Source organism: Glossina fuscipes, unplaced genomic scaffold, assembly GCF_014805625.2.
Source record: "Glossina fuscipes isolate IAEA_lab_2018 unplaced genomic scaffold, Yale_Gfus_2 121, whole genome shotgun sequence".
NCBI lineage: Eukaryota > Metazoa > Arthropoda > Insecta > Diptera > Glossinidae > Glossina > Glossina fuscipes.
Window position 1 is genome coordinate 986,001 of NW_023998464.1, and position 26,788 is coordinate 1,012,788.

At 33.2% G+C, this 26,788-nt stretch overlaps 3 protein-coding genes and 1 long non-coding RNA gene across 6 annotated transcripts; 2 read left to right on the plus strand and 2 right to left on the minus strand.

The window, feature by feature from the left end:
- On the minus strand, positions 1-9,635 carry LOC119640372 (transmembrane protein 214). Of its 2 annotated transcripts, none has more exons than XM_038038341.1 (11): positions 9,470-9,635; positions 9,147-9,418; positions 8,862-9,086; positions 8,638-8,803; positions 8,481-8,580; positions 8,307-8,418; positions 8,030-8,240; positions 7,733-7,842; positions 473-886; positions 279-397; positions 1-211 (listed from the first exon to the last, which is right to left on the minus strand). In XM_038038341.1, the coding sequence occupies exons 1-11, from the start codon at positions 9,588-9,590 to the stop codon at positions 97-99; spliced, it is 1,965 nt and encodes a 654-aa protein (XP_037894269.1). In that variant the 5' UTR covers positions 9,591-9,635; the 3' UTR covers positions 1-96. The 2 variants fall into 2 exon arrangements, with proteins under 2 accessions (XP_037894269.1, XP_037894270.1); XM_038038342.1 differs by having other exon boundaries at positions 97-211; positions 9,147-9,406.
- Positions 9,636-12,156: 2,521 nt separating this feature from the next.
- On the plus strand, positions 12,157-21,128 carry LOC119640371 (THO complex subunit 2). Of its 2 annotated transcripts, XM_038038340.1 has the most exons (20): positions 12,159-12,577; positions 12,745-12,910; positions 12,973-13,220; positions 13,289-13,422; positions 13,486-13,733; positions 13,797-13,940; positions 14,026-14,588; positions 14,648-14,834; positions 14,892-15,163; positions 15,226-15,343; positions 15,651-15,995; positions 16,059-16,343; positions 16,403-16,608; positions 16,670-16,772; positions 16,835-17,567; positions 17,635-18,243; positions 18,316-18,368; positions 20,485-20,677; positions 20,738-20,790; positions 20,846-21,128. In XM_038038340.1, exons 1-20 carry the CDS (start codon positions 12,282-12,284, stop codon positions 20,957-20,959), a joined length of 5,070 nt encoding a protein of 1,689 aa, XP_037894268.1. In that variant the 5' UTR covers positions 12,159-12,281; the 3' UTR covers positions 20,960-21,128. The 2 variants fall into 2 exon arrangements, 1 of the variants encoding a protein (XP_037894268.1); XR_005247661.1 differs by lacking the exons at positions 20,738-20,790; positions 20,846-21,128 and having other exon boundaries at positions 12,157-12,577; positions 18,316-20,290; positions 20,485-20,575.
- Positions 21,129-21,201: 73 nt separating this feature from the next.
- On the minus strand, positions 21,202-22,885 carry LOC119640599. Its single transcript, XR_005247678.1, has 3 exons — positions 21,770-22,885; positions 21,442-21,695; positions 21,202-21,319 (listed from the first exon to the last, which is right to left on the minus strand). It is a non-coding gene; the product is annotated as an uncharacterized LOC119640599 (long non-coding RNA).
- Positions 22,886-23,667: 782 nt separating this feature from the next.
- Positions 23,668-24,665, plus strand: LOC119640649. Its single transcript, XM_038038836.1, has 4 exons — positions 23,668-23,823; positions 23,888-23,994; positions 24,055-24,158; positions 24,221-24,665. The coding sequence occupies exons 1-4, from the start codon at positions 23,763-23,765 to the stop codon at positions 24,642-24,644; spliced, it is 696 nt and encodes a 231-aa protein (XP_037894764.1). The 5' UTR covers positions 23,668-23,762; the 3' UTR covers positions 24,645-24,665.
- The last annotated feature ends 2,123 nt before the right edge of the window (positions 24,666-26,788 follow it).

The following is a 26,788-nucleotide window of genomic DNA, read 5'->3' on the forward strand; positions in this document are numbered from 1 at the left end:
TTTTTTTTTTTTTTACAAATGCTGTATCGGTTGTTGTTTTTCTAACGCATATGTTATTGCTGTGATGTTTTGATTGTTTTGTTGTAATCCAGCAAATCATTTCAGTTTAGCGTAAGCATCTACCTTTTTATGGAATGTTTGATAGTATTCCAAAGCTAGATTTTGCGTGTGATTTAAAGTTTTACTCAAATTTTGTGGCGAAAGACGACCACTACAATACAAAGATTAGAAATGATTTTACTATGTATAAAAATAATGAAAAAGAATTAAAAGCTTACATTAAAACTTGAGTCATGAAGAATTCTCCCACTTTAGCATAAAATTCAAACGAAAACCGTTTTACAGATTCTGCAGTATTTTCAATCTTTTTAGACAAACCGGGTACGTACTGATCCAACTGTGTATTTATTAGAAGAAAAAATTTAACTCTTTTTTAATGCAAAAGCACGAGAAAAAAGGAAAATTTACTTACAAACTCCGCAGCCTGTGGCAGTCTAGCATTCATTATATTCTTGAGCATGCTGAAGATATTGCAGAAGGCATTGCGTAACATTTTGAATAAATCACAAGACATTTTTAAAAATGGTTTAGAATAAGGAATAGTTTTGCTTTCAGTCCACTTATAAGCCCGAGCTGCAGCACTCATTGTAGTATACCAAGCTTTCTCCACAGATGGCAATACGCCGGCATTTTCCAGTACTTTGCCCACAGATGATTTGGCAAAAACACCCTTACCGTTTACCTCAGTATCGTAAAGTAAAACACCGATAATTGTGATAATTAATATTAAGCTACCCAATGCCCATTTACGGCAACCTCCGCTCTTTTTCTTTTGATGCATGCTTTGCTTTCCCTTTTTTGGATTTGAGGTTTTCTCCTGCAAACTCTGAAACATACAAGTTAAAACTTATTTCATTATTAAATCCCCCAAGTAAATTGACTGAAACCATATTTATTATTAACATCTTACCTTTTTGCTAGATTGCTGTTGTTTATATTGTTTATTTTTATTGCTCTTGGAATTTTGTGCCATTCTTTATAATTTTTATAATTTAAATTTATTTTTAATTTTCAACAAAATAATTTTGTTTTTAATTATTAAAAAAAAAAGTAAGAGAACAACAATGACGACGAACTATATCAAAAGATAAACATCAAAATATTAATTATGAAATAAACTTAGTTTTAACGATGATACCACAAATGTACAACCAGGGTTGCCAAAGGTCGTCTTTAAACTTATTTTGGAAATTAAAAAAACGGGTCAGGTCGAGCATTGCAAGCAATTACTAAAACTTTTGCACCTCATCTCATGTTAATACTAAAATAAATATTAGTTAGTCTCGACAACTGAACTAACTTCTTTCATTTTACTTTTAAATTAATTTAAAATTTCTCTATTGAAGCAAGCAAAACAATTAATGATAAAAATGTTGTTGCAATAAGAAGAGAATGTCAAAACAAAATGTCCGATGCACATAAAGCACAGTTCTGGACGCGTAGTTACGTAATGTATAGTTAGCTAACCAGCTGGGGGTAAACACGAAGCTGAAAGTTGGCTTTCGCTTTTATTTTCACTCCTTTTTACCAAGTAGCTGAATAAAACAACCAAAGCTACGTTTTTCATGTGATTACTTCACAGTTTTTGCTGAATACGAAAGTGAAAATTAAATTTCTCATACGTGATTGAAAGTCTTCGTTCATAAGCCTCCTGCTTTCTTGCCGTCTATCTCGATCGACGTTCGAAGAACCTTTCTAATTACATCTGCTGTTTTTTCGGAAACTTGAAGAAATATTCCTTTTTCTAAATTTCCTCACTTTAATAATGAATGGGAAAATAGTGCTAAACAACGATTATATGTAAAGTCCTAGGCTGAGTCGTAGAAAGTAGACCTTAAAATCGATTTATTAAATGTTTGGAAACCACTCTTCGTAACAAGTTTATTAAAATAGCAAATAAATAAAATTTGTAACAATGTTTTAAAAAACAATATGTACTTTTTCTCTAACCATAAACAATTAATTGTACTTATTAGGCTTCTGTCATAGATAACTCTCTTTGCAAGGAGAGCCAGGTAAATTATAACAAATTTTTCACCTTTAGAACATACGAATGAAATTATATTGATTTTTTTGATTCTAAGTTTAACGAAGCAAAGCACGCCGCAATCAGCTGATTCCTTCTTTCACTCGCGCATTTCAAAATATATACAACATAATGTGTTTATAATGTCTAAACAGACAACAAAGTAAACGAACATGTATTGCATTTAAGTGTCAACTTTCTAAAAGATTTAAAAATTTTGATGTAGCAGCATGTCTCTGTGTGAAAAGCACTATTAAGAAACGAATGCCGGCCGGCATGAAATGGAGATAAAAGCACGTGTGCACATAAAATAACAACATACTTGTCTACGAGGAGAATTTTTGTTTACATTCGACTCTTAGAAGCGATTTTCGGAAAAGCCTGAAAACAATCTTTTACAGAGAGCACAAATAATAACAATAAAAAAATGGTAGTGAAAATCATCAACTTTAGCCGAACATAACGTACACTTTAATGTTTTTGATAGGATATTTACAGAACTGTCACCATAGGTGAAAATGGCCATAAAAGATGATTTTTTACTTTAAAATTTTTCCAGAATTTTTCGCATGGTCATATAAGCCACATAATCTCAACAAACCACAGAAAAAAAAATGATATTTAGATCCGAAACATCTACTATCCCTATCTACGTACATATATAATAAAATTAAAAGTGTAGATGAAACCAACAGCTTGATCTGCTTCCTCGATAAGTATTTAACATATTAAGAGCTCAGGCATTGTCCAACAAATAAGTACGTTTCAAACTTTCGATGCGAAGTTTTCAACAGACGTAATGCACCGTTAGATTCTGAAAAGAAACTAAAGTTCCTTGTGGATTCTGACAGCAACAAGCAAAAGCGAAAATCTAAATGAACGATTCGAAACTGAACAATTATTTATTCAAAACTGAAGAAGATAGGAAAAAGAAATGAAAGAAGTGAAATAACTTTGGCACTCTTGCAGACTTAACAGTAAATTCAAAGAAGATATATAATCGAAACAATCTCGAAATTACATCGTTTTGTACACGGTCACTAAAGTTCGTTACGGTCATTTTATTTTTTCTATCCACAATTTAAGCCCTATAAAATATGGCAAAAAAGGAGGAAATAAAGCATTTAAATTCTTAAAAATCCCCCCTTCGAAAACTTAAAAGTGAATGTTGCGGCTACTTGCAGCCTCTTATGTAAAATATACCTTTCGTTCTTATAATATATATATATATATATATATATTGATATATATTAGCCTCCGGAATTTTCAATTCTTGTTCATATTTAAATTTTAGTTGTATTCTGAAATGTATCTCATCATACTTAAGCGATCTGGGTTTACCGTTCATAACATACTGCGAACCAAGGTAGAGGCAGAGATAAAATATAAATGCTTTGAAAACTCAAATGGGCCTCGCAAAGCAAAAACCATTAAACTTTATCACGATTTTGCTGTCTTCTAAATCGACTCGGGTAAACCATGTCATATTTATGGCCCTTTAAAAAGTAGAACCTGAAAAAAAGTCACGAAGTCTCTCGTAAATATACATCTCAGTCAAACAAGTTCGCTATCACTAGGTTTTTACTAAACACCTCTTCATGAATGCAAGGCTTGCTTACAAAACAAACTAACATAAGCGTCAAAGTAGGAATGCTATCATTTTTGACCAAAAATGATTAGGTGACTTAAATACGCCCCTTAATGAAAAGCATCTCTTAAGCATACCCTGTCTCACAATGAATGGCAGGTCATCTTACAAATCTTCTTATATGGCGAAATCTTCTTATCTAACGAATTAATCGCTAGACATTATCAAAATAATGCTCGAACATAGAGCAGCAGCAAATAATTTCTTTTCTTGAAATATAAATCAACAGACACTGTGTGTGCCCTCGCGCATGTACCATCGAGTGAGAGGATAATAAGAATTGAGATAATAAAAATAATTGGTTGACTGAAAACCTATGATCACAGAGTAAATTCAGAAGATGCAAAGTGTCTTAAGTTGAATTATACGTTGGTAACAATACCGCGGTAGCATTCATGTATATGCAATAATTACACTTGTGCAGAAATAGTCACAGTTGAGAGATATTTTGGCGGTAATAGCGCAACAGAAGATAATAAAATTTTAATGATTTAATTTTAAATTAATTAAGAAGAAAGAAAGCGAGCGACAGATAGTAGAGAAAACAATAAGCAAAGCATTTTCAATGCATCAAATGAAAGATGTCGTATGTATCCATATACACACAAATGTATGTATAAAATGAAGCATTCTCTAAGAAAGCGACGCTTTAAAGAAACCATTTGTGTTATCTGGGCAAAATTGAATTTATTTCAAGTTAAGCTCCTCTGGCTAGCTTTTAGACACAATACAATGATAACATTTAAAATTTGTGCGAATTAACACATTTGACCGATTATTTTGTATACGTACACAAAAGTACTTTCAAAGTTCCTCCATAACCTTCGAAGATAGGTTAATGAAGCTCAACGGAGAATCACTTTAAGAATGTTGCCTTAATATTGAATTATCCTTTGAAATATTCAAATTTCTGGTTGCTTCCTTTCTCTGTCAAAGGATAACGACCCTACCTTTACCAAATATGGACATCTTGGTTTATCAAATTTGCTTATATATTAAAAGTTGTTGGTTTTTTTATATTAATTTTGCTAGAATATATTAATGCATGCATGCTATCAGTCATTGAGTCTATTAATGTCATAATTATTTGTTACACACGTTTTACTTTAATGGTTTATCAGGAATGCTAAATGTATACCTGAGCGAAAGGTGACTCTGGTAAAAACAAATCAAAAGGGAGATAGTAAAGGAAAATAAGAATAGATATACATGTCAAACCCTTCTGAGGTAATACATAAAGTTCTAGTATAAAACAATGCAACTTTGATATTGATTCGCTAAATTGGAAATAAGATGTCCTCAGCTTCATATATAAACAATATTTAATATTACGTTTTCTAATATTTCTTCTGCGCTCAATTTCTACTACTTTTGCAGAGTTCACTTCAACTGGAAAACTCATATAACAAATTTTTTAAACACGTTGCACAATTGCTTATCATCGTTTTTTCTTTTTTTTTTTTTGGAAATTTACACAGTACTCATTTTCTTACTTTTTAGTTAACAAAAAACTTTATACTTGGTTGAATTAAGGTTTTTCGACCGAACAAATGTTTTGCCGCACTTCCAACGTGAACAGTAAAAAAACTTTATGACGAGCGAATTATAGCAGAGTACTAAAAACTACCTTCGAAGTTGTTTTCTTAAGTAATATCATTTTAGCGCTTTCAATTCGTTTTGCAAAAATTTTAAATAAATCAGACTTGTTTAAACTTAACACAAGGTTGCATGCTTTATATGAAGCTTATTCGCATATTTTTAACTTCATGCTTAACAAGTTTCGCAGAAATTTATTGAGAATGCCTTTCGTACGATTATTGAAAAATATATCTAAATCACATTCAAAATTTATTTTCATTGGTATGTACAAAGAAGTGCAACCCCTTCAGCAAAGAATATTAAGCGTACTACATGTATTTAAAAAAAATTTTTTTTGAGAATGTGTTTTTTTATGAGATGATATGCGTGTTTACATATATATACATAAAACTGATCTAATTTTGTAAGCCATTTATAAAAAAGAACTAATACAATAATAATCAATTTTAAACTTACGTTAGGATGCTCAGAATGTATAATTACGGACTTATAAAAGCATTCTAATGCTAATCTTGCTATTTCTTTAGCTCGCTATTACTACTCTTCTTGCCTTAGAATTACTTGTTGAAAAATTCTTTTTTGGTCACTCGAAAATATCCACAGCGTCTTTTGAGAAATCGCAAAAGAGAAAGTAGGAAGCTGCAAAATGTTTCACAAATCATACAATTTTTAAGGCAACTGCGGACATTCATAAACTAATAGATGAAACTAATTCATCATTTGATGCTTTTTTTTATAAATATACACTCTCAAAACGTACCACGAATATTTGCGAATTACAATACGAAACATCAGAATGAAAATAGATTCGATCTTCGGTTTCATAAGTTTACTTAAAGAAGTCTAAGCTCTTAAATTCAAAAACTAATCAACTTTAATTTTCCTTAGTCTTTAGGAATATGCCTTGATCACAAATACCGGCGACGCCGTTAACCGCAAGTTTAAATGATTTTTCTACAGCCACTAGTTACGTTAAATACTTTGCTGTTACGTCAGTCCGGATGCTGATCGACTTAATTTACTATCAGTTTCCAAGTTGATACTAGAAGAAGTACTGGAACATTTTATGGCAGAACTAACATTTGGTATGAGATTTATCTGTAGCCGTCTTTTAGCAGCAAAAGCTAGTGACATTTCAATCGATCGTAAAGCATGCCCCGCGGCTATGGAGAATCTGAAGCATATTTTCAATGTGAAAGCTAGCGTCGAAAAGACAATGTTTCCTATTAACGAAGGCAAACTTTTGAAAATTTTTTCCGTTTTCCTTCTTCCCGCAAGGAAAACTATATGTAGTCTTGCTTCGCTTCCCAAATGATGCTGCAATTAAATCACAATTTTCTGGGTTTCACATGATATCTCCGATAAATACAACTAAAATTTATTTAAAAGATATGTAAAAAAAATTGCATATATTAATAAAATAGAATAAAATTTGATTGAGACTGAGTTTTTTTTGCTAGTTTACTTTTATTCTTCTTCTTCTTTTTGTGAATTTCTTTGCTTTAATGGATTTTGGAGGCTGTTTAAAAGAAAATTATCGGGTTGAGAAGGACTTTTTAAAAAAAAAAACGACTGGATTGACCGAATATGTGCAACATATGATTTCAAATAAATACTTTCTTCTTCAATTTGTGGCACTTTGTGATTAAATTCAAAAAAAACTGCTAACGATTCTTTCGTGATAAGTCAACGAACCTTCTTAGGAATTAATGAGTGCGAGTTTGTGAATAGTTTTTAATTTAGAAGAAAATTGGAAAAAAATAAAGTTACTTTAAAACAAAAGTGAGAATACAAAAAAAAATTCAATTTTGCAACAAAAATTCAAGATTAACAAGGGATATTTTTTATCCGAAATATTTCCACCGGTGTCCTCACATGGCTTTATGTCAAAAGTTTCATGGAAAATAGTGAATACACTATCTTTGGAATGTCAGCTATCGCTTGCAACCTCATGTTTTCGTTACCGAGAATAATTTGAGAATTTTTTTGATGCGCTTCTAATGTAACTAACTCCCTTTATGGTATCCATCGCATTCACATTCACCGGAACCTGTAAGACTTCGTGTAAAATCAGTAAGCCGCCAATAAATTGTTCTCTTCGATAGAGGAGTGTTACGTAATATTCGCCCAACCAATGCTGAGTGTAACCCACATTTTTTCTTCAAAGAGCAATATTTAGTTAAACCATTATATGCGGACTTTTTCTTTATTTTAAAAATAACAAAAGATCGTTATGGAACGTTATTTTCACTTTATTAGAGACCATGATCGACATGTTAAGACTCGTGGCGAGACGAAAGAATTAGGTTTCCTTTTTTTCACTTCGTCTTAACCCATATGCAATTGAATTCCTTACGAGTGATCAATTTTTGATTTGCAATACTATGAATAATGCTTACCTTAATAATTGGTAATAATTCGTCTTGCTCATAACCAGGTAAAGTCAGGGAAATAGCTTCAATTTCGAATAGAGAATGCATCGGTAATGTAACACTAGAGCAAGCGACATCTGAAAAGAGTCAGAATTTCCGCAATTAAAAATCAATAGCAATCAATAAATGGCATGGTACAATATGTATAAATATGTATAAAGAATTTCAAATACGATTAAGCGCATTACTTTTTTCTAAGGCTGCGGCGTTCGCTTAACCGCGCACAATCGGAATTATTTTGATTTTGCTTATTGTTTGTCTTACTTAAATTTTTCAATAACAGCTTTGTAGCAGACACTTGTTTCTTTAAATTCATTTTCCATACTTTAAGACACTCGTCACTACTGAGTTGCAAGCAAAGCCGACAACCGTACAATACAAGATCATTATTATCATCATCACCATCATTCCCAAGGTCGCAAATTAGTTGTAGGAATATATTCGAGAGCTCGGTGGAGTTTGTAATAAATTTATACTTAAATTAGATAATTTACAGTTTTAATGAGAGATATTTTATGGAAGATTGCGAAGATACACTTACCAAAAATGTTGATGCAATATGATTTAATTTACATGAGTGAACCGTATCCAGCTTGAGAAGAGATACGAAAGCATTTAAGGTGGTGAAGAATTCGTGACGGCTTAAAGATAAGCTAAGTTATAAAATACGAAGGTTAAGTGTTTATAAAGAACAACATAATATAAAATTACTCACCCTTGCCCAGCGTCTAGCTTTAATATGTTCTCCATATAGGCCAAAATGTAATAGCTATGTTTATCCATTTCCAGTATTGGTAGCATAACGTTTTGAAAAACTATTGTAAGAAATCATTTTAAAAATTTTGATTGATTTTGGATGCACACACACTTACTTCTGATGCCTTCGCTAAGGTCCACATAACCGCACTGGCTAACTGCCCATAATAAGCTCAAGCAGATATCATATTGATTTTGATACGAGTTCCTCAGCAAGACCGTGTTAGCCAGATTACTTGTACACATGTGCGGCCAATTATGACCCACCAGCTGAAGTAGTAACTATAAATATATATTCTTTGCAATAAAAGTCATAAAAGAAGAAAAAAATTCGGTTTACCTTTATACTTAATACTGGCATATCGTTGCTCATGTTCGTGCACATGGTTTCGAGAAGAGTATAGTGATAAAAATAATCAAGGTTAGTCTCACCGACAGACCCCAAAAATTCGATAAGAGCTTCCCTATATGATAACGAAAGTAAACTAGCTGGGTACATCGGAAATTTGATGGGGAAATCAGGAACATAATCACCGGTTATACGATCGTTCAAAAACGTGGCTAACTATTTTGCAAATTATATCAACATAATTAATACGAAAGTTACAATTTCTTTTTTACGCACTTCCTTTAACCAAGTTAATTTCGAATCAGGATATGTTTTTTTATTAAATTCCAAATGTTTTTCCAATTCCTCAATTTTCAGATTGCTTAAAAGTCTTTTCAATCTACTATATCCAAAGCCCTTCCGAGAATGCCCAAGAATGGCCTCGCTTTGATAGCGCTGTTTCTTACCGCTTTTCAATCCGTTGGATGCATCTTTAACAAGGAATTGGTTGTCATATGTATAATTTTTGATTAGTTTATTGTACAGCTGAACGGACGCTACAATTAGTGCTAAATAGTATTCTCAACGTTAATGAGAATTTACAATTAGTTTAAACTTACAAATTCCCTCAAGTTTGGGCAAAGCAGTTTCTTTGCGCTTAGTTGCCTGAGCGTCGATTCGTTTTTGCAAGTTGAGTTGTCTTTTAGGGTTAGTGACAATTTCCCAACGATTATTCGACATTTTCAGTCTTCATATGCATAAATACACACACTTACCACTACCACACTACCAAATAAAGCCGGCTTAAGCTGAAATTATAAATTGCAAATGCTTGGTCGTATTTCAAATGGAACAGCGTTAACAGTGAGAAAAAATTTAATTTACTTATTAATAAGATTTGATGTTAGATTTTATTTATTTTGCTGCAAGCAAAGGTTCTATAAATTTTATAAGCGACAATGTATTTCCCCCCATTAAATAGAAATATTCTCTGACGGTAATTACTTATAATAACTTTACTTTCGTTTACAGCTGATTTTGGTTAACATATGCGATACCACTCACGGTAAATAGATATGCGAATAGATGCGAATGTACGTAATACCCAGGAAGGTTTAAGGGATCATATTTTCTTATACCGATCGATTCAGAATCATTTTCTAATCTATCTAAGCTTGTCTGTCCGTTTGTTTCTCTTACTTTCTTCAACCTACACGACGGAATTTTTGAAATATTTTGATGAAATTTTGGCTCAAGAAGGAAATGGTTTAGATTGTACGTGCTGTAATAGCCAGTTTTTAACGGTCAGGAATGCATATGTTGCGATTAGTTGGTTCAGCGACATGGGGCACAATGCTTAACCGATTCCCATTTTAACTCCTAGTCATAAATTTATTGAGTATTAGGGCGACACTTTCTGTTTTTATTCAAAAAAGAAAAATTTTTTTAAATGGGAAAAGATGACCAAACCGACACACGGTACCATTTCGGATATGTGAATTTTAACTGAATGTTTACTAAAAAAATATACTGACACATTTACCTAGAATTAAAATTACTTGCTTTACACCAATATGTATTACATTAATTGATATTGTGATTGAATTTTTACTTATGGTAATCGATGTTGTTGCGTATTGTGAATGATTTTCTAATTTCATTTTATTAATTTTTCATATGTTATTTGCTGTATCAGCTGCTTTTTACATTTATTTTATCAGTTAGTAGTTAACTGGAAGGCATTTTACATTTAAATTTAAGTACTGGTTAGAGTGCAAGCGATTGCTATTATTTGAAAGTTTTCATTATGGATGATTTGCATTATTTAACTAGAATCCTCTGATTATGTTTACATCAGTTGAATTATTGTTTTAATTTTTAATAATTTTTGTTTATGTTTTACCTTAACTGTTAAGAACTACTGAAATATCAAAATGGAATAAAACAGCTACGCAGCATCATATTCCGGAAAGGTAATCTATAAGAGATATTTTCTATTAATCACCTAGCTGGCGATTACAAAATTGCAGCCAGAAGAGAATTATTATTATTATTATTTTTATTATTATTTATTTAGAGGAAATAAATGAATGCCAAGAATAAAAAAGTAAAGTAAAGGTGATCTTTAATAAAATTAAATAAATTATTAAACAGTTTAAAAAGTTATAAGTAACAGGGAAAATGCCACAAATATTTTCTGACGTTTAAAAATCTAATCCAAATCAGTTTAATAAGTTTAATAATTCTGCGTTAAAAGGATGACGAAGATGGCAAAAATTATCACGCTAACTTGTAAAATAAAAGAAATTAAGAAATTTTATATGAAAACATACATTTATTAATAAATAATATTGTAAAATGAAAGAAATTAAGAAATTTTATATGAAAACATACATTTATAAAAAAGAATAAAGGAACATTAGATACTAAATAAATTGTAGAATTTGTAAAATTGAACAAATTAAGAAATTTTATATGAAAACATACATTTATGGATAAAAAATAAATAAACATTAGTTACTAAATATCCCAAAGTTTTCCTTTGTTTTGCCGACGGCTTTGCATTTTAACAGAATTTAATCGCTTTTGTCGGTTAAGTTGGGCATTTAACATAGCTGAAACCTCTGGCCGAAATAATGTACATATAAAAAGCCTCGACTGTGTAGCTTACCATATCGTTTGAAAAATAAAAATAATAAGATCGCTTTAATAAGTAAACTAGCAACATATAAAATATGAAATTAAGACAACTTACATAAAAATAAATAAGCATTTTGAGTGGTTAGTGAAACAATACAATATACAAATGAAAAATGGTATAATATACAAGACAAAATATGTTTATTTTATAAATCAAAACTTCAAAACGTATAATATAAAGGAAAATATTAAATAATACGATTTAAAAAGAAGTTTTCAAAAGCATCTTGTAACTTTCGTTGTTTTTATTTTACATATATTTTGCTTGTTTACCTATTAACTTGCTAATTCAGTCAAAGCCTAATAAAAAGTGAAGCTTTTAATGCCGGATATGCTTGACAATGTCTAGGCACACTCATTGCTTTCAATATATTCAGCTTCTATGTTAGTCTAGTAAGCGAGTAAACATTTTATGCGGTAAGAGTCAAGACGTGGTGGAAAACGTAACTTAAGTCAAAACTTTGTACGTTTTTCTACATAATTTTAAGCCACAATTATCTAAGAAGCAAATTATAGCTTTGGCAACTCTGTTGATAATTCTTAAACTTGTGAAGAAAATTCATTGAAACGAAAGAAAAGAAATTTTGCATTAGTATTTTTAAGAAAATTTCTTCGAAGGGTACCTCGTATATATTGAAAATTTATAAAGAAAGTAAAAAAATAATTTTTCCAGCATAAGAAAATAGTAACAACAAACACGCGAGTTTTTAATCGGACATCAAACGTATTTTGATGAGGCGTTTGAGAAAATTGTCTGCTAAGGGCAAGTGCGACGATAGTGTTTCATCGAGTGTAGATTATAGTGGTGCCTGTGGTGTTAGTAATAGTGCGGGATTGGAAACGCATGCAGGTCTCAATCTTCATAATCATACAGGAAGTCAAGCAGCAGAAAGGAGAACTACGGTGGTTGTGACATCAAGCAAAAGCAAATATAGATCAAATATGGAGTCTATCAACAAAGGCTTCAGTGGCGGCGCTCTCAGCAGTGAGGTGTTTAAGCATTTCGAGAAATCGGGAAAAAGTGAATTGTACGGATTGTTGTATTGTTGGCGTCTCACTCTCTCTATACATATCTTAATACCTCTATTTAGAATAAAATAAATAAATTATCTATAAGAAAATAAGAAAAAAAAATCTGGTCGACAGAGCAGCAACTCATCTCATAAACGCTTAATTCTAAATAATTTCGTTTTAGTTTGAAATACTTAAAGCAACAAATGCGGGACAACGACTGTCCATATATGGGCAAACAGAATGAATTCAAGTTCGGAATTGCTAATGCCATCTACGATCTTCTATGGCAGGGTTTACGGTGCACATTGAAAAAGGACACCGTTTTGAATACCTTAGGAGATGTGGTGGTATGTGTACATAAGACATTTAAAAAAGTGTAGACCCATACGAACGTACATTTCTTACTTAGGCCCTGCATGACGACTTTCCTTCCTTGATTTTGGATGTGGTAAATGTTTTAGATGCAGAGACATCGCTAATGACAGAGGGTATACAAGAGGAACGTTTAATGTTTTGCCAGATGCTGAAGGAATTGGATAAAGTTATATCAGATAAATTAATTAAAGAACGTTTAGAGATTGATACGTTGCAGGAAGTAGGCATAGTCAAGAATAAAGTTTTCTACACGAAGTTTATTAAGATCAAAACCAAACTCTAGTAAGTACCTTTTTTACTTAATTTCTACAGGAACGTATTTTTAGCCTTTATCTTTTTCTTTATTCCAGTTATAAACAACGACGATTTAATCTATTTCGCGAAGAAAGCGAGGGTTATGCTAAATTAGTAACTGAATTGAATCAAGAATTTGAGGAAGATGTTACTTCCGAAAGCATTATGGATATTATAAAATCATTGATCGGTAAGCTTTACCAAATCCTTTGTTAATGCATGGAAGGCCTTTTAAGATATTTATTTATTGAAGGTTGCTTCAATTTGGATCCCAATCGGGTATTGGATATTATTCTAGAGTCCTTCGAGTCTCGACCAGAACGTTGGCAATTGTTTATCCCCTTGCTAAGAGCCTATATGCCTAATGGTTCCATTATTTGTGAGGTGTTGGGCTACAAATTTCGTCATTTTTCTGAGGGTAAAACGCCGCGTTCTTTATTTCATGTTTGCTCGTTGTTATTAAAATATGGTGTAATAGATTTGAATGACATCTATATATGGGTAAATCTGGGTTATAATGACCTTATTTTTGTATATGAAGCAAACCATTCTTGCGTTTTTTAGTTAACACCCACCGATAAAGATATAATAAGCGATTGGGAGCAAGATTTATTGGAAGCCAAGGAATTTGTTCGCAAACTAAACGTTATTGTAACTAATAAGGACAAAGAAATCACTGAACCAGAACCTGAGAAAGAATACAATAGTGTAAGCACAAAAATTTTTTCTTTGATAACTTTTAGTTATTTTATACTTTGTGTTATTATCTTAATTATCTTAATTGTCATCTTAGGAGAAATACTATGTCAACCAAAAATTTGGTTTATGCGAAGGCTTACTTAAAGTTGGAGATTGGGACAATGCTTTGAAAATTATTAAAAAATTACCGGAGCAATGTGTCGCTGTTCATGAACCTATAGCTCGCGCCTTGGCCGAGCTTATACATATTGCCATTGAGCATATATATCGCGTGAAATGCTTTAAGATTTCTCCAACTGCTAAGTTGCAGAAGAGGCGTCTATGCGAAGACTTGAAACTAGTGCAAAGAATACAAGCAAAAGAATTTGTTGAGTTAAGAAAGTATGTGCTGCCCATGTGTGTTGCTTTAGGCCCGTCATTACATTATGACACGGTTTTAATGTATAAATTGTTGCGAATTCTGCGTGCTATCATCACTGAGATGGGTGTTGATAATCAAAATTTGCCAACTTCCCATACGGAGGCAGAGAGTCTATATAACGAAGTAATGACCATAATGGATGCCGCCATATTACCAGCCTTATCATATCTGGATTGTAATTGCCCCATGGCTGAAGAAATTTGGACGGTTTTGAAATATTTTCCTTATCATTACCGGTGAGAGAGAAAATTACAAACAAAAATTTCTTGATGTAAATCTTTTTTGTAACTCTCAGTTATGGTTTGTACGCCCGCTGGAAGAATGACACTTATTTGCTGCATCCTCAGCTAATACGTCGCCGTGGAAATGCTCAAAAACATATTAAAGCCATTATGAAGCGCGTCAGCAAAGAGAATGTCAAACCGTTGGGCCGTCAAATCGGCAAATTAAGTCATTGTGCCCCCGGCTTCTTGTTTGATTACGTAAATTCATACGCATTCATTTGTAAAGATTTGATTTATATTGATTTACCTTCGTAGATTTTGCTACAAATTCAAATTTATGACAATTTAATTGGGCCCGTTGTTGATTCGTTGAAATATTTAACCTTATTGTCTTTCGATTGCTTGGGCTATTGCTTGATAGAGGCGTTAACTATGGCTGATAGAGATCGTTTCAAACATGACGGTACGTCCATATCGTTGTGGTTACAAAGTTTGGCTTCGTTTTGTGGTGCCATTTTCAAAAAATATAACATTGAACTGAGTGGTCTGTTACAATATGTTGCTAACCAACTAAAATCACAAAAAAGGTAATACATATATCGCTGTTTTAAGAAAGAAAATTAGTCTAAATATTTCTTCTTTATATTAGTTTGGATCTGCTAATACTTAAAGAAATTGTACAAAAAATGGCAGGTGTGGAATCGGCCGAGGAAATGACGAACGAACAATTGAATGCCATGTGCGGCGGTGAATTGTTGCGAGGGGAGGTAAGAATCAAGAAGAGTCTTGGAAATAAAACTTATGTTATTCGAATTTTGAGAACTAAATTGCGTGCCTTTGTGAAGATACGTCTATCACCAGGAAAGTAACATTATTTCACTTTAACACTTGCATTTGAGTGAAAATGATCAGCTTTATAACAACAATTATCATTGTTGTGGGGCCTTACGCAAGCGCCAGTGTCGAAAAAACTGCGACATAAAAATCTTCAATTTTCGTTTTGCTTCTGAAGCACATTTTGAATTTAAGAAAATGTATTCTAAATATTAAAGTTTGCCGTTTTTTCATTTTTAGGCTGGCTACTTTAGTCAGGTACGAAACACCAAAAAATCGTCACAACGTTTAAAAGACGCTTTGGCAAGCAATGATCTGGCTGTCACTATTTGCTTGTTAATGGCTCAACAAAAGCATTGTGTTATATATCGGGAAACGGCACAAAGCCATTTGAAATTGGTAGGCAAACTATACGATCAATGTCAAGACACATTAGTACAGTTTGGCACATTCCTTGGATCCACTTATTCGGTTGATGAGTATGTAGAACGTTTACCTTCCATTATTACAATGTTACAAGATTATCACATTAATGCCGATGTAGCATTTTTTCTGGCCAGACCTATGTTTACACATCAAATCAATGTAAGTTATTTTATTCAATAAACATGAAGGTAGCAATTCCAATAAAATTTCTTTTAACTCCAGCAAAAGTACGATCAGTTGCGTAAAGCAGATCCAAATGCTAAAAAGTTGAATAACAATCAGAAATTACAAAAATATTTGGACGCTACTAATTTAATAATGAATCCGATTGTTGAGTCAGTTCGTCCTTTACATGGACTGAAAGTTTGGGAAGATATATCGCCACATTTTTTCGTTACATTCTGGTCTTTAAGCATGTACGACCTGCAAGTACCGTCGGATAGTTATCAGCGAGAAATATCCAAATTGAAATTGTTATCACAACAAGCAGCTGATTCCAAGGACTCGGTATAATAATTGGCCTTTTTTAATTAAAATTAAATTTTAAATAATGAAAACATTTTCAGAATGCCTCCAAGAACAAAAAAGAGCAAGAACGTTATATGGCCTTAATGGACAAACTGCAAGATGAGCGTAAGAAGCAGCAGGAACATGTTGATAAAATCTTGCAACGATTGCAGCAACAAAAGGATAATTGGTTTTTATCACGTTCGGCTAAGTCAGCAAAAAATGAGACCATTACCCAATTTTTGCAATTATGTTTGTTTCCCAGGTGAGTGTAATTGGAATTCGAAAGGAAATTTTTAATTTTTATTTCCTTACTTTCTATTCAGGTGTACTTTCACTGCCCTGGATGCTTTATATTGCGCAAAATTTGTACACACTATACACAATTTAAAGGCTGTTAACTTTTCAACTTTGCTTTGCTACGATCGAGTAAGATATTTTTGTGCGATGAAAAGTGTGGCAAATATTTTTATATTCATTTTCTAATTCAGATCTTTTGTGACATAACTTATTCGGTGACTTCTTGTACGGAGAATGAGGCGACACGTTACGGTCGCTTTTTATGTGCTATGCTGGAAACCGTAATGCGTTGGCATTCGGATCAGGCCACCTTTAATAAAGAGTGCGCAAATTACCCGGGCTTTGTTACCAAGTTTCGAGTTAGCAATCAGTTTTCAGAAGCAAATGATCATGTTGGCTATGAGAACTACCGACATGTCTGTCACAAATGGCATTACAAAATCACCAAGGCAATTGTATTCTGTTTAGATTCTAAGGAATACATGCAAATACGTAACGCCCTCATTATATTAATGCGCATTTTGCCTCATTATCCTGTTCTGGCCAAGCTTGCTCAAATCATTGAACGTAAGGTGGAGAAGGTGCGCGAAGAGGAAAAGAACAAAAGACCGGATCTATTTGTAATAGCTTCTAGTTATATAGGACAGCTTAAAACTAAGGCTGCACAAATGATCAAGGAGAGCGATTTCCATCAAGTTTCAGAGCGACCTTTGCGAGTAGAAACAGGAAATGCCGCAGCCAGTGGCGGCAATACAACAATAGTTGCCAATATAAATTCATCAATGACGTCGAGTGGTAGCAGTATCAGCTTATTGGCTGGTAACAGTCTTATTAACTCGAGCAGTAATACGCCGAGTGTTGCGACAATAACTAGCAATGAAGCCCTCAGCAAAGCCATTGTTAATAACGGTGAAATGAAATCAGGTGTTTAAAATTCGCTTTAATAATCTCTAGACGACAAGAAATTGACAACCAAACTTTTATATTTCAGAAAAGCGTGAAAAAGACCGCTCGGAAAGGCCTTCGAAGATCATAAAATTAAATGCTAACAATTCCTCCGACCGTGAACGGGAGAACTCGACCGCTAATCGCAATATTACGGTTATAGAGATAAAGGATGACTTCGCGTTAACAACTGCTAGTTCAGTCAACTCATCCTTATTAACTACGATTAATGATAGAGATCATGATCGTCTAAGTAGCACACGCTCTTTAAAAGAACATGGAATCAAGAAGGAAGAGCGTATACGTGATCGTGAACGCGAACGCAGTGAACGTAACGAAAGAGAAAGGGAACGTGACTTACGTAGTCAAATTAATGAAGATGTGGAAGGATCAGCTGCAATTCGGTCGAAACGAGAGAAACGTCGTGAAGACCGCTATCGCAATGAGTCGCCCACGCCGCTGGACGCATTAGATGTAGGCGCAGTTAAACATGAATACGGTGACAGAGAACGGGAACGCGAGCGGGAACGTGATTATGAACGCAATGAACGTACTGTAAGAGATCGTGATCGTGATTTAAGTTCAGTATCAAATGAGAGTAATGGATCTTTGCAGCAGCAGAGACGCAGTCAGGATATGATAGAATATGATAAAGGTAGGAAACGATGATAAAAGCGTAGGAAAAAAAAATTAGAATTCCTTAATTTATGCATAATGCTTTTTACAGTCGACTCTAAACGTCGTAAACTGGATACCTCATCAACGTCTTCAAATTCAAAGGTTAGTATCATGGTGCTATCGTAGATTCCTTGTCTCTGTATGTGAGTGAGTATAGGAGAAACAGCTGCAACACCAACATTAACAGCAATAATAAAAAAGATCACAACTATCCTTCTGGTGTCACATCAGTGAAAGCAATTTTTATAATCATAACAACAAGCAGCAAATGTTTGGCTTTTCTTCTGCTGTGCGTGGAACGTCTCTCAACTTCACCTTTCACCAAGCTCAAGTCTGAAAATCGTTTGTTTTGATTGTTTCCAACTCAGGGTTTATTGTCGATTAAGTAAACATTGGCTGGTCCAGTAGCAAAATATTTCAACAAGAACAATAACTAATGTATAAAGTGTCAATTTCTAATATCTAATTTTAATTAATTTTAGAATAATTATATATCCCTCCTATATATATCATTATGTAATAAGGGGTGAGTATGTATTACTGCTAATGGTAATCGATGTCTATAGGGTTTATTCAAAAAATCTTTTATTATCGTTGTTACTTGAAATGACCTTTAACAATTTTAGTTAGTCAATTAACTTTTTTACGTAAAGATACAAAAACAATAGTTGAAAAGTAAGGTTTATCAATTAAGTTTAATATTAAGTACGTATTGCTTCGCGAGGAAACTGCTTTGCATAATACCTGTGATATCCAACTTATCGGAAGAGCATAATTACACTATTATAAAAGAAGCCGGGAAAACAAAGGACGTATATTAGCGACCACGAGAAGCCAAGCCTGAAGCTATTAACAATCGTGTCTAATCAACAACCCTTCAAAAAGGAATTCAGAAATCCCAAATTTCATAGTCACAACTACATCAAAAAATTCATCAGAACGATCAGCAAAAGAAGTCAATCCGTACCGAAATAAGGTTCTAAATAATAAAACATCAAAGATTTCGTAAACTTCATCTGCCGAGTGGATGCCAACTTTGTGTGACCTACATCGGAGATTTTGTTTTAAAACCCGCTACAACTGGTGCAACAGCATTTGAAAATATTTGTCGAAAATCTTCAGCAACACTTAGTCTAATCCTCTTTCGCATTCGTTCGTTCATCGCTTTCCTAAGTCAATCAATTTGCTTGCGAAATTCTTTGGAAGGTAAAAGACGAAAGGAAACAAAACTAATTCAACAGTTAATCACGGCTTTAATTGTTTTGAAGGCGGCTTTGTGGGAAAGAGATTTAAGTATAACCCAATGCGAGTTGTATGCACGAAAAGATATACGAACTTTACTAATCCCAAACGAATCGTAATGCGGCCAAAAATTAAGGATTTTCTCGAAAATAATAAAAAAGAAGAACTGAGAGGACACCACGGCGGATGGCATTAAAAAGTCCTTCTGCTCAGAGATTTGTACATCTTTGCCACAAGGGAAGATTTTATCGATTAATGGTTTCCTTAAAGTAGCAGCAATCCGAACGCAGAACATCTGAAACATCAAAGTCTAAAGGATTTTCAAGCAACTTCTCGTCTTTTAAGACTTGGTAGATGTGTTGTTATCATCAGAGAAAATCAACATTTCTACTACAATTGCTAAAGTTACCATCACTTATAACACGTTGCAAAAAAAAGTTCTAATACTACTACGGAGGAAATCATGCGGCCTGTATCATCAACGTCTTCATTGTCCTATGTCGAGAATGTCTGATTGAAAAAAACTGTAGCCCAAGATATCTACTGTAGTGATTAGTCTTAATTATAAAGGACCTTGCATCATCTTCATAAAAGCCCACAAATGAAATCAGTGATAATAAATAAGTGTCAAAGAGTGAAGAGAAAGAGAGAGAGAAAGAAAGAGAGTGAGTGCGTGCTTGCTTGCTTGCCTTTGTGTATACGCCAAAAGAAGACAAGATTGTGCTGCTTGTGTTGTTGAAACGTTGGTCACAAAAAACAGCTTAAACTTGTAATGGTGAGCGGTAAGTGGCAAAAATAGAAAGGGAGCGACTAGCTAATGAGTTAGAAATGAAAAAGGCCTAAGTAAGAGAGAGAAAGGCATCAATAGATTAATTTAGTTAAGGAATCTAAATTATATGTTTTAACGCTTTTTTCAAACAAATTAGACCAATTTCATTTGTGCTTCCAAACCTTCTCTTCAAATATATAATTCCAGAAGCAACAACAACAGCAACAGCAATTAGTGGATGATCACAGTGAGCCGACGAAGAAGGAACGAAGTCTAAAAACGAAAGAGCGTAAAGAAAAGATGACAGAGGAGGAGAAAGACGCGCGCAAAGAGCGCAGATTGGGGCGTAAAAGGGAGCGTTTGGAGGAAACTTCTACTTCTACTTCTAAGCGCAGAAATAGTAATTATACTCGAAATTATATCTAAAAAAAAAAAAAAGACGAATTATTTTACATTTTAGTACAAAATGGTGATGATGAAATGCGAAGTGAACGTGACAAATACCACCAAAGGGTAAGATTATTTGAATATGCGAATATTTGGAAATTCTCCAAACATTTTTATACAGGAAAAATCCCCTCATATACGTGATGCGCGCGAAAGATCACATGAGAAATTTGAACGTGAGCGCAGTTCCCGTGATGAGCGCACGAAGTCTACGCGGTCTCGTATCGGCTATTAATTGTTCCACGAATATACTTTCTTCACATTATCTGAATAATAAATTTTTAATTATGATTTTCATTTTTTTCCACTTCGACTAATAATTAAAGTAACAAACTTATTAATTAAAAAAAAAAAATATATAAAATAATTTACACCAATATTTATATGCGCAAATTTTTTTTTTTTTTTTTACTTTTTAGTTTTAAGTGGGAATTTTCATTATTTTGACATTTAATATTTTGTCCAAAAAAAAAAAAAAAATCCAACACAAGCATAGTTTCACTTTTTTTAAAAAATTATTGCAAAAATCCTTATTTAAGATGTGCAGTTCCATACACGGTCACAATTGTAAATGTTTTACCCTTTGATGATTTACCTAAAATATTGAAAATAATTAAAATAAAGTTTTTTTTAAATAAAATTAAATATATTTGAATGAAATTGCATGAATTCATTATCATGCTGAGTAGTCATGCTGAGTTTATGTATCCTAAGTACCTTTATTGTAAAACTTGTGCAAAGATAAAAGTGATATGTCGACGACTCGAATTATTTGAAGAGTTTTGCGAAATTTGAAGAGGCAGAGTGACGAAGGACATGTTTAACGGGTTAAGAATTTGATACTGATCAGACTTCTTGGACGTCGCAAACGCTTCCACAAAGCAAGAATGAGAGAGAGTAGAAGCTTGTTAAACATATTCCATTGTCCAAACATAAAAATTTATTTCACTATTTTGTACTACTAGGGAATACTATAAATAAATATAAAAAAAAGAACGACAAACCAAACATTATTCCAGTAGACAAGAAAATTAAATAACTTTACCAACTTCAAAAACATAGGGCCGTTAATACTGGATTTTTCTTTTTCATATAAGGAAGGATACGAGGATAAAAAGCAGCATATTATTAAAGATTAATTTTCGGTGAGGTCTCCTATTTGCTTAATAACGTCATTTAAAAGTTTTGACATATTTCATACTATTTTTTGTGTACAAAACAGGGATCTTACTTCATTCTTCTCATAGTCTATTGATCATCTTCTGTTGTTGACATGCTGATATTAAAAAGGTTTTTTTTTAATTTCCTTCTTGTGTAGAGTGAGTCCCATTAATATTGGGTTTTTTCGCTCAACAAAAGGAAAAAATGAGCTTAGAAACCTGTCTTCCCTGTCTTAGCTGCCTATTACGTCCTGGACATATGCCCAGCGGCTTATGGCGAGCATGACAACGGCCATATTTGGTATGGATTGGACCAATGGAGTCCCCCAATTGGTGTTTACGGATGGCTTTGTAAACACGGAAAGTGTTTTAAGGAAGGATAAAATTTAATATAAAATGTAATATTGAAGGAAAATTTGAAAGAAAGAGCGGATAACTTGGTAGTTTGGAAATATTCAAATTCTCCCAAGACAACGATCTCAAGCGTAAGTCTCGCTGATTTCAAGAGTGGCTCTTATATATCTGCTGCAATGTGCTTCATCCTCTTCTCCAGAAGATGATTCGTCGCGTTCTAAAAACGAAGGCTCAGTGTGAACATAAAGTTCTTTCCCTGGGCTTTATAATGTTGACGATTAGTTTAGGTTGTTGGTTAATAAACCTAAATGAACTTATGTTTATTTGTTGACACTAGTAAACTCTGTCACTTTTATTGTTCATGCGTCCGCCACCATTTTACAAAATATCTTTTTCGATTTTTCGCTTAGCTAAATATTCAAATAAATCTCTTTTTTTGCGAAATCATTTTCCAGGAAAGAATAAATACCGTTTGAAGTGGGGGCCTCATAAAATTATATTCTTGAATGAAAACTCTCCCGGCGCCAATGAAGTATTCAAATCTGCAAACCTCAAATAACGCGTAAATCCTTTACTCGCTTATTTGTTTAGATATTTGTGTATATATTTGTAAATAACACCGTTTGCTTATCAGGCTTATCAAACGAAAAAGTAAGAAGAAGAGCAGAGAAGATTTATTTCAATACAAATAATTTTCGTTGTCTTCTTTTCTGTTGAATGTTCAGTAAGTTAATACCGGATGACTCACTGCGTTTTAATGCAATATTTGCACTTTATTGTTTGAATCTCTTTTGTATACTGCGATTGAAAATTTGATTTATGCAATATATTTGAGGATTTTTTAATATTAAGTTTTAGACCCTGTGTCGTTCGTTTATATTTGTCTCAAATTCTTCAGATTTGCTTCTCAAACCATTGTTAATGATGATGATATTCTAATTTTGAACCCTCAAGTATGATTTGCGATCATGATTTTTTATGTATTCGTTATTTGCGGCCCCGTAAACTAACGAGGTGACCATATTCTTTATCGATTGGTTGTTTTCCTAAAATAGGGACTTTTTTACTTTTTCAATAATTTTTCAAAACTATTTAGTACGGATTGAAAGTTTTTTAAGTAATTTTTTATCTAAGAAAATTATTTAAAATTTTTTGTTCGGCATTTAATTCATTTTTCATTACAAATATCTGTAATATTGTTTGCTATCCGTCTGAGTGGCCGAATAGATAAGAGTCTCGGCTAGCAACTGAATGGCCGTGGGTTTAGATCTCAAGTGCGGTAGAGTTTTTAATAAAGCCGAAAGCCTTAGATGCTAGTGCTTTAAGACTTTAGTCTTAGAATTTATTCTCTGGCTAAATTTATAATAATAATAATATTAATATTGTTTGCTGGGTTATGGCTCTAGTTCTTCTTCTTTTTTATTAATTTAGACATTGAGATTTTCCGTTATATGTCAAAAACAATAACAATATCATGAATAAGATAAATCATTTATGAAGAGGTTAGCGCGTTAAATACGAGGAATGGAGCTACGTAGTACACGCCATAATAGCGATTACGAGGACTTGGCGGCCATTCTCGAAGGTTACTTTAAAGAAATTTTATAGAAAAATTAGAAATTTAAAATGTGATCAAACTTCTTACAAAGGCCTTGGTCTGCATGAAGAGAATATGGAGTTGCTAGAAATGAGAGAAATTTTAAGTGCTTTGCAACAATCGGTCGACAATATAGACACGGATGACAATGCTGCGCCTGTACTTATTGAGAATGAAAGAAAAACTATCGAATATTTTCCTTATAATAATTGTTTTCAGGAAGGTGAAACGGAGTTTATGTCCAAGCGTAGTGATGGCGTTTTTAACTCTACAATGCTAAAGGATAACAGTGCACAAAGTAGTGGAAGTGAAAGCGCCGATAAGTAGAATTTTACTTTGAAGAAATGGTTTGCATTGCTATATAACACGTCTTCTATTGTTGCAGTTCGGGAGTAAGGGAAAGAATTTTTGTCCAAGCTCAAGTTCATCACTCTTTGGATTGGACTCCGGATTGGTGGAATCAACAAGAAGACTTGCAACCCGCTCAGCCTTCGACAACTTCTCCTACGTTTGATAATAACAGTTTTTCTATTTATAAAGATCCTAAACAATACGACTCCGCGACAATGCAACAATCGGAGACAGGTAACGAGGATTTTCATGAGCAAAGGGGTCCTGTATCCGTGCGACAAGGTGATGATTGTCAGGAGCATTCAGTTTCAACATCGTTTTCAATGAGTGGCAGTGCATTATCGTCTGGTAATAGCCAAGTTAGGGAACGACATTTAGAGCTCAGCACTAGCAGTGCTGTTGTATCGGATCAGGAAGAATCATCGAATCTTAATGATTGCGATGAGCTATCTATTTAATGTGAAAGCAAAGAATCAGCATAATTTAAAATACAAAACTAAGAAAAAAAAAGTTAGAAGGCATTAAGAAAACCGTTCATAAATATTACGAATTTGTAGAATTTCAAATTGAAGTCTGAATAGTATTTGGGAAAGGAAACGTGTCTCTTAATTCTAATTCCAATATGCTAGCTCTCAGATTCGGCATTAACCAACTGTGCTTTATTTCGAGGGAATAATAGGAAAAGGATTTTGGGATGAAAATTGAAAACTACGACAAATTCGATAGCACCTTACAGTGAAAGAGTGAGAGAGCTCTTTCATATTTTTGCTTCTGTTATGAATTCGGATGTTTTTCGCTTAGTAAGAGATTTCGGCCGATCCTTTGCTTCTTCAAAAGTATTAATGTACATTTCAATAAACGGTAATAACGATTAGAGATGGCCACACCTCGCAAGGGTTGGAAATTTTCATAGCCGTTCGCAAATCGAAGAGCATCGTTCTGAATGCTCGATGCTTTATATTCTTTCAGTAGTCGACATTTAGATTTAAATTGTTTTTAAGGTTCATAACATTCAATTTGCGGCAGACCTTCGTAAATGCCGAATATAAAGTCAAGTACTTAGGCGTTTATTCACTAACGTTAATATTATGATTAGAGCATTGACTAGGTAAATAAGAACAATTTAATTAACGTCAGATAAGTTCAATATAAAAAGGAGCCAGATTAGGGTATAGAAATAAAATCGTTGTAGACTTAACATTCTGTATGTGAGGTTATTACAAACACAACTTGTTTACTTCCTTGCCGTTTCAAACAACTTTTAGCGTTGAAATGAGACTGTGGTGATGTAAAACCACAGGCAAGATCCACTTTTTACTACATCGATTGGCCATGTAGCATTTTAAGGGCGTCTTTTTGCCTGTCTGATGTTTGTTTATGTATTTTGGCCGCAATCTTTGAGATATTTTGACAAAATTTCGTGCAATGGGCAAAGTTTCGCCCAAGGATGAATGTTAGTGCAAATCGAATGGTTTGGAAGAATTTAACCATATGTAACACTTTCGACAAAAATCGGCAAAAATAGGATTTGAGCATAAAAATGGCACACATATTGAAAATTTAGATAGAATGGAACCATTTTCTAAGTACATATTCTTCCAAAAAATAAGCCTTTATATGATAACAACTTCGAATTTTCACAGTTGTAGAATTTTTTTTTTAAACTAGGGGTTTGGCATGTAGACTTGTTGCTATATGTGTGAATCACATAAGTCCGTTTAGGAGCATTTTCTCATGTAAGAGTATCTAAGCAACGTTTCATCCATTTTGGTGCACCATATCATTTACGGGAAATCGTTTATATAATAACCAATGCTAATTTGGCCATTTTAGAGTGAAGATATAAAGGTTGCGTCGATATCAATAGAATGAATTTCCTTTTCGATGTCACACTGTATCAATTTTTCACCGCCCGCCACGATACCATGTAAAATTTCTTAGTTTACTTATTTCGAAACAGCTGGAATGCCTTCAACTTCTTAGGGTTCCACTTTTCTTCTTATCCCATTTAGGCATGGAAAGTCAATCGTTAATTGTTTTTGATATTTGCAAAACATGTATGAAAAGGTAATTAATTTCTCAAGGGTGAAAAATTTCTTTTCACCCTTCAGATGCCGTGACAGGCGCATTGCCAATTGTTTTGAATGGCTGGCTTCCCTGTAGGCCAACACTGTTATAAACTTAATTTAAAACTATGGTAATAGTGTTTACAATAATAATAAAAAATAAATATAAGTCCCGTTTATACATAACATACATACGTAATACGTAAACACATAAAAAATATATACAAATACATAAGGATCGCTGCTGTGATATCTGCAAATTTTGAGATGGTTAAGAATGGCTAACTTGGACGTGCTTCTTGAAATAACAAAATAAAGGGATAGAAGAGTAGCAGAATTTATAGAAGAACGAAATAACAGAACATTTCAATAATATAATCATAATCAAAATAGTACAATAATTGAATTATAGATATGTACGATAGAAGAGGAATAGACCTTTTTTGCTAGCTTTGTTTTATGTTCAGAAGTTTCTATATCAATAGTGGATTCTGGATGGACTGGGCCACGTAGGTGCCTGCGATAATATTATTAAA

Excerpts from the sequence above, each read along its gene's own strand:
- LOC119640372 (XM_038038341.1), bottom strand. The coding sequence starts at position 9,590 with ATGTCGAATAATCGTTGGGAAATTGTCACTAACCCTAAAAGACAACTC. Across the intron at positions 8,581-8,637 it reads CCTTAGCGAAGGCATCAGAA|TTTTTCAAAACGTTATGCTA; the intron begins GTAAGTGTGTGT and ends TTCTTACAATAG. Across the intron at positions 212-278 it reads TTCATGACTCAAGTTTTAAT|TGGTCGTCTTTCGCCACAAA; the intron begins GTAAGCTTTTAA and ends TTTGTATTGTAG.
- LOC119640371 (XM_038038340.1), top strand. The coding sequence starts at position 12,282 with ATGAGGCGTTTGAGAAAATTGTCTGCTAAGGGCAAGTGCGACGATAGT. Across the intron at positions 12,911-12,972 it reads ATACCTTAGGAGATGTGGTG|GCCCTGCATGACGACTTTCC; the intron begins GTATGTGTACAT and ends TTTCTTACTTAG. Across the intron at positions 16,609-16,669 it reads CAATTATGTTTGTTTCCCAG|GTGTACTTTCACTGCCCTGG; the intron begins GTGAGTGTAATT and ends CTTTCTATTCAG.
- LOC119640649 (XM_038038836.1), top strand. The coding sequence starts at position 23,763 with ATGGAGCTACGTAGTACACGCCATAATAGCGATTACGAGGACTTGGCG. Across the intron at positions 23,824-23,887 it reads CTTGGCGGCCATTCTCGAAG|GCCTTGGTCTGCATGAAGAG; the intron begins GTTACTTTAAAG and ends CTTCTTACAAAG. Across the intron at positions 23,995-24,054 it reads CGGATGACAATGCTGCGCCT|GAAGGTGAAACGGAGTTTAT; the intron begins GTACTTATTGAG and ends AATTGTTTTCAG.